Genomic DNA, 7578 nt, shown 5'->3' with positions numbered 1-7578 from the left:
CCTTCCATGTTGAATTCTTCAGACAACTTAAGGTGAGAGAATTCTTCAAGCCACATGTAGTTTGGAAAGAGTTCCAAGAGCAACCATTTTTGGAGGAAGTCCCTACCAATCCACGCCCATTTCCTATGATGCGTCAAGTGCTCCACATTCAGGTTCAGGAGAAACGGTTGCCTAGCCACTGGCACTGTTTGGTCAGGGAGGAGAAGCTTGGATAATTCACTCGCCCAAGGGATCCCCACCCCTACTTCTGTAAGGATGACAACAGTAATGTCTTCTCCAAGGAATTCTTCCTTAAAAACCATCCTCAACAACATCAGCATATCCACCTTGTCTCCTTCAAGGTCCAAAAGAGACACCAAGAATCGGGATGTAATGTCATTGTTAACACTGTATCTATTTTCATTTCGTAGAAACTCTCTACCCAACACTATCTGCACAACCTCATTGGTGAACAACCCAACCTCCTTGCAGACTGATTGGAGGGTTAGGTCTCTCACATAGCCCAAAAAGGCCCTCTAGTCCTCTACAGAAATGCTTCTCAAGAGGATGGGAGTGTCCATCTTGAGAAATTAGATTAATAAATTAAACAACCTGAGCCTATAAACCTAAACTAGAGGAAGAATTTAAATACCGTGAGCTCCCATGATTTATCTACCAAATGGCAAAGGCTAATTAAAGATGAAAGAACCAAAGATCATATATAAATAATTTAAGCTCTTGATCATAATAATTACTTCTCTAACCGTATTAATTGCTTTAATTTTTTAAAATCTTTCGTATCTCTGCAAATCTTTCCCATAAATACACGAGTGTGGAAAATTGGAAACAGCTATAAACCAGTACCAAGTTTGCAAGTACCACATTGGAAGTCATGGGGACAGAGTGGATTGCAGCAAGCGAATAGATATATATAAAATGACTGAAATTATCGATAGTGATTCATGACATTTGATACGTGTCTCATGAATCCAATTCCATTACGGGCACTTTCTGGTGAGCTATGTTCCCTTCAGAAAATTGGGCCGAAATAAAACTTTAGCCATTAATCTATGATCATCGAACGGTTTAAAATCATTGATGGATTTTAGGTATGTGTCACCCTTCACATGTCAAAGACGCCATGCTTATGGATACATCATGCAGAGTCTAGGCTCAAAGTGACGTATTGATGTGATGTGATGTGCCTTGTCTATTAATGGCAATGTTTTCATGAAATCACCAATAAATTATATATTTTTCCATAAATAACAAAATATTCGCCAAAAGAAATTAAATAATTTTCAAGTGGTGGATAAAAATCGCCAATACATTTAAATAATTTTTCCTTCAGAGTAAAATTTTTCGCCCATAAAATTATATATTTATTCCTTTTAACCAAAATTATTCGCCTCCTACAATATATATTTTCCCCATAGACCAAGGTATAATGCGACAAAAATTTATGAAATTTTTGTACCCTAGAAAAAAATCGCCAATACAAAATAATTTTTTGCCCTATTTTGAAAAAATATTTCACCATCAATATGAAAATTTCCCCCTGAAAATAATGTCTAATTCGCCAGGATTTTACACAATTGCTTGGGGGGTGGTTTCTTAAAGTTATCCCTAGCCACCAAGTCTTTATACTGCCATGCCACCACAACAAGCCCGATTAAGTTTAAAAGGATCATCTCCCCTAGGAAGAAGATATCTAGGAAATTTAGTCTTCCCCTAATCCTATTTTGTGATTGTAAAGTTTGTTTTTCTGCATATGTTTCTCTTTTGGCCTCATGGGGATGATCTTTGCTCCCCTTTAGTTTTTTTGTGATTCTGATAAAGTCTCTTTGGGGGTAGTTAAGTGACAATGGTTGATCAATATAGACAACTATTCTATTTTGTGTGGGTTTTTCTTTTTTTAACTTTTAGGGTTGAGATCTGCACCCCACTTGGTCCTTCATGGCTCTACTCTATTAAAAACTTTAATTACTCTTCTATATATTAATTTATAAATATTATGCTCTCGTTTTACTAAAAATATAAATAAAAACAAAAACTTAAATTTATTTATATGAATTCTGGTTTTAAATTTTTTTAATCAAATTTAAATGTATTTTTTAACTTTTCAATGCAAATTTTAACTATTGTCATATTATCTAATCATTATTCCATAATTCAATATTTAAATATATTAGCAATGGACAAGTCTTAATTAACAAAACTATTAATTTGACCTCATTAAATTTTGATTTCAGTAAGCCAATACTATTTGAATCAATCCAAAGCAAGCTAAAATCACAAAGCAATTGGAGGAAGTTGAAGTAATAATGAACTAACTAAAGTAGGAATCCTTACGTGAATAATTAATGGCAATATCAATTAAGTAAAGCCCTGGTTTAACAACTCCTAATTACTCCATGGAACCTTTGTGAATGAACCAACCAAAGAGCTCTTTGACTAAGAGTTTTGTTTAACCTCCAATTCATGTCATAAAGAGTCTTGAATTTGGACACCTTTCAAGTAAGGGAACATTTTTTGTTCTACCCTACATCCTTTGTGATTTACAAGTGTGTTTATAAAAAAAACACTTCAAATTGCCTCATCAAAAGATTAATCTCCCATACTATTTGGATCTAATATTTTCTTTCTTCTTACCTTTCTCTTTCAATATTTCATGAATAGGGAGGGTCTCCTTGGTTTATTTAGATTTTTTCTTTTTATCTTCTCTAATTTAAGCAATGTATTAACTACCTCATCCATTTTGAATTTAGAGGTAGTACTCCCAACTATCATCACCAAGTGATCCCATGAGCTAGGTATGGAACATAATAATGCCTTGAAGTGATCTTCCTCCTTCTTCTTCACTCCTATAGAGTTTAACTAGGTAATAAGCATTTTGAAAGCATTCAAGTGCTTGGTCATAGAACCACCATCCTCCAACTTAAGAACATAAAACTTCTTTCTTAAGAATTTTTTTTATTTGCTATGGACTTAACTTGATAAATCTCACACAACTTATTTCAAAGATCTACAATAATGGATTATTCATGTATATTCAATAATATAGAGTCAACAAACTAAAGCCTAATGAAAACTTAACATTTTATCCATTTTGTCCCAAACTTTTTGTAACATAGCAATAAGTTTGGTTTTGGATATATAGTAACCCATAAATCTCTATCCACAAGAATGCCCACCATCTCGAGTTTCCAAACATCAAATCTTTTGCTTGAGAACTTCTCCATCTTGATAGTAGCATAGATCATGTATGTGAATGACACTAACTAGTGGATGGTAACCTTATTGCAAAACTTATGTCATCATTATGTTGAACATTGAAAAGGGTGATGAACATGTAGTATGGATGAATGCAACATTCATCTTTAGAAGTATTGTTGATTTGTAATGTATTCATCATCACTTGTTTATACATGATACTTGATAAATCAAATCTAGTGAAAATGTATATATTATACTATAATGACTTGTATATATGAATAGATACTCACACTTGTCCTTAATAAATTTGCTTATTACTTGACAATCTTGTAATATTAATAATTTCAATTATGGTGATATAATTTAATGAAGCATAACTTACATTCATTTACAATTTTGATAATAAAATTATACTATTTGTTATATTATTTTTTAATAAATAAGTGTCTATTATTATTTATGGAATATTATTATACATGTCAATAAAATATATATAAAAAACCACAATTTCAAAATCCAAATAAAAAAGAATCGCAACAAAATATTAAAAAAAAAATTACATAACAAAAACTAATGAACTAATGAAAGGTTTCTATTTATTCCATTTACCTCTATACATTATTTATTTTTCTTCATCGATTTTCACTGCCATTATAAAGTGTATTAACAACTTAAAAGGTTAAATAAATTGTACTTTCAAAGTTGTTTTATCTTTCATTACTGCATTTATCATAGACTTGTTCCTTAGATTCCATTTACTGTCAAGAAGTTTTTCACAATTTTATTATCACTCCAAAAAAAATCTTGAATTAAGATTACAGATTATTTCAAAATTGAACATCGAAAATGACTACACTCGAGAATCTCAGTGTTTGAGACCCTTATTCACTGCTTTTAAAATAACAATACAATCGACTAATACCATTCCAGCAAAAGACTACATCACTCCAATCTCGATTCAACTCTAGAAATAGTTGAATAACCTGAAAACATATATCTTCAAATCAGAACTGCAGCTAATACCATTCCCATTAAGACGTTGATGACAGAGGACATCAAACTACCGGAAGCCGAATTGTTTGCACTGGGATTCGATCCCGGAGTTGCCTGTCTAGTTGGAGTGCCTGAACCGGTGGAAGAAGGGGAAGTAGTTGGTGCCCCTGAGCCTGAAAACAACAGTTGAAGATCAGTAACAATGTTTGTGATAATTAGGATTTCAAATTTGATTTCAATAACTCTAAACCGAAAAAAAATTACCCTGGCATTGGCTGACAGGCGGCGCGTGGCGACTTTGCATTCTCCAGGCATAGCAAGAGCTCGAGTCTGATTAATGGCAATCCCCAACTGATTATTACCAGTCAGCAGCTGGCAAAGACAAGACGCATTATTCTTCACGACAGTAGCGAGAGCGCCGCAACAACCCTGAGAAGGGGTCGTCTCATTTCCCGAGATATAATTCAAACACGGTGATAAGCTCACCAGGGCAATGTTACAGTCAGACTGTGCCATGGCCCCGTGCATTCCCCACAGCACCCATTAGTATCATCACGCTCAAAATTACCGCCATTGACGAGATTGTTGTTCCTTCTGTTGCTTTTAATCCTGCCATTGTTCTTATACTGAAAGCAAATCTTCTTGCGCTTAACAGTAGCTGACGCCTCGCAAGTAGTTGTATCAGAAAAGATTAGTATTCTGTGATGTAGAAATTGTGCTCGCAAGGGATTTTAAATGGAAATTTAGGGACTGTAATACTCACTGGTATTGAAAGAGAAATGTGCTACCGCTCACCTAACCATCTGTAGTGTGTAACCCTTCTGAATAAATCTTTGATTCTTTTCGGGATTTTGGGGTCAAGCATATGTTTTTTCCTAAACAGAATCTAAAATGGACAGAGTTTTAGGTACCTCTGAAGCCGCCCATATTCGTGGTGGATATCTCATTTTAATCCACAAGTAGGTTGTTTGGTAGCCAATACCTCTCTACTCTGCAATTAAGAAAAGCGCAAATCAAAAACTCTACTTTAAATGTGATAGTACGTGCAAAAACGTGAATCGTTTTTGAACTGCTACTGAATTTTTTAATAGTGCAAAAATTCTATCCGACCATTATGTTTAAACTAATTAAAATCTTACCCTTTCGCATAAAAAAAGATTGAGGATTTAATCGAATTAAAATCTTACTCGTTTGCTTAAAATAAGCTTCTAGTTCTTTAAAAATAAGGATTTAATATAAATATTTGACTCTAAACAAGTTCACATGTTCAAACTTCCTTTTCATCAATTTTATATATTTTAGAGCAGATTCTACATAACTATCGATGTCTATATATTTCTTAACTTTCTGATTCTATAATATTTTCTATACTTGGAACAAATTATAGTATATATATATATACACCATTCTATACTTCTGATATCAACTATGATGTTGTAAGGGATATGTGTCATACTTTAATAATAAATTAAATTGAAAATTTAGAATTAATTTTTTAGAAATTAAGAATAATGTCTAACTGGAAAAAATTCCAATAGTTAATATTTACATTATGATACATATATTAATAAATATGATATCTAAAAAATAAAATATAGGTAGAACAAGATATGTACAGACATATGTATGTAAAGATAGATCTAATATGCTCAATAAAACCGAGAAGATTGAGCATATAATGCATCGACGTCAAAGCCAACGAATCAGAGAATTTAAATTTCAGTTTCGTTTTCAAGGTAGAGCAGTTGGCTACCAATCCATCTTCTTCTGAATATTAAAAAAAAAAGAGTTTATTCAAATCAAGTTACTGCCATGGAATACATCCACCGCGAATATATGAGCACCAACATCACTCATTCTAAACTGTTATAGTCAAAGCATTCGATAAGGAATAAACTATTTCTCGAAAGTTATTGCACAGCAGCTTGGTTTGGTGAATAACCATCTTTCGAGCACCCACTTTTATGCTGATTGTGGGCCCCCAAATTTCCCTTAAAACTTCCCCGCCCTTTCTATTCGATTGCAGATCAACACGCACAACACTCTGTTTGGATACAGCAATTTGTGAGGCCTCTGATTCTTTCTACTGCGCAGCACAGGAAGATTTTGCTCTGTTTGTAAGTTCAATGGCAGGATCAAGAGTAACACACACAATAGTGACACCCTTAACTGTGGTAATATTGAGTGTGGTGGCCCTCATGGCTGCTATGGGAAAGCAGGGTGTGATGGCGCAATCAGGCTGTACCACCGCCCTTGTGAGCTTATCGCCGTGTCTGAATTATATCTCGGGAAATCAGACGACCCCTTCTCAGGGGTGCTGCACTGCCCTTGGTACCGTAGTGCAGAATAATCCGTCTTGTCTGTGCCAGCTGCTGACTGGTAATAATTCGCTGGGGATTCCCATTAATCAAACTCGAGCTCTTGCCATGCCCGCCGAATGCAAAGTCTCCACGCCGTCTGTCAGCCAATGCCAAGGTATAAATTTGTTTGTTTTATTTCTGTTGAGATGCAAATTCATACGGTTTACAATGGTTGGTTATTGACTTTCAAGTGTTTGTTGTGTGCAGGTTCAGGGGCTCCTACAACTTCCCCTTCTCCCACAACTTCAGGGGTTCCTCCTAGTTCCCCGTCTGCCGGCAGTTCTGGAACTCCAACTACGGAGACACCCCCAAGTTCGAATCCCACCCAGAACAATTCAGCTTCGAACATTTGTGCATCCCCTGTGCTTAACGTCATAACAGCGGTGGTATTGGCTGCAGTTGTGATGTGAAGATATATTTGTGTTTGAGGCATTGAAGTATATCCTGATATTAAGCAGCGTTTCACATAGCATTGTCATTTATATTTTATTTGTCTTGTATAATTTATTTTTAATGATTGTATGATTCCCCTACTTTTATAATTGAAAAAACTATTTTAAATTGATAGTCCATTTGGAAAGAAACCAGGCCTTGTTATACGGAAGCAAGGGTGGGACATAGAGTAGAGGTTCAAGCTTCTCAATCTGATCATGATATTGTAAGATTCTATGATAACTCATCAATATTTTCAACTGATAAGGATGATAAAGTGAGTTTTTTTATTTCACAAATTTGTTTTCTTCTTAATGAAATTAAAATTTGCCTCTCATTGCGTCCATCTTTGGCATTAAAGTTTTGTGCGTTTTGCCTTGTCCTCTTAAATATTCAGACTTTTTTTTGCTAAATGCACATAACAATGTAGCAAATCGACTGGTGGAGCCTCCACCGCCACCCCACTTTACAAATGAGTAGTTCATTTATAAATTAATCTATTAAAAATACAAACATATATTAGTACATAAAAAAATTAGAGGTAAGTATAAAATTTTAAGAAGTTAATGTGGAAAATAAGCAAAATATACAAAAGTGA

The 7578-nt window shown here is 34.3% G+C and overlaps 1 protein-coding gene across 1 annotated transcript; it reads left to right on the top strand.

Annotated features, from left to right (window-relative positions):
- The first annotated feature begins 6152 nt into the window (after positions 1–6152).
- Positions 6153–7315, top strand: LOC131029056 (non-specific lipid transfer protein GPI-anchored 5). Its single transcript, XM_057959454.2, has 2 exons — positions 6153–6663; positions 6756–7315. The coding sequence occupies exons 1-2, from the start codon at positions 6153–6155 to the stop codon at positions 6956–6958; spliced, it is 714 nt and encodes a 237-aa protein (XP_057815437.2). The 3' UTR covers positions 6959–7315.
- Positions 7316–7578: the final 263 nt, after the last annotated feature.

Source organism: Cryptomeria japonica, chromosome 1 (assembly GCF_030272615.1).
Source record: "Cryptomeria japonica chromosome 1, Sugi_1.0, whole genome shotgun sequence".
Lineage (NCBI taxonomy): Eukaryota > Viridiplantae > Streptophyta > Pinopsida > Cupressales > Cupressaceae > Cryptomeria > Cryptomeria japonica.
The sequence above is the reverse complement of the archived record's forward strand: the minus strand, read 5'-3'. Positions and strand labels throughout refer to the sequence as shown.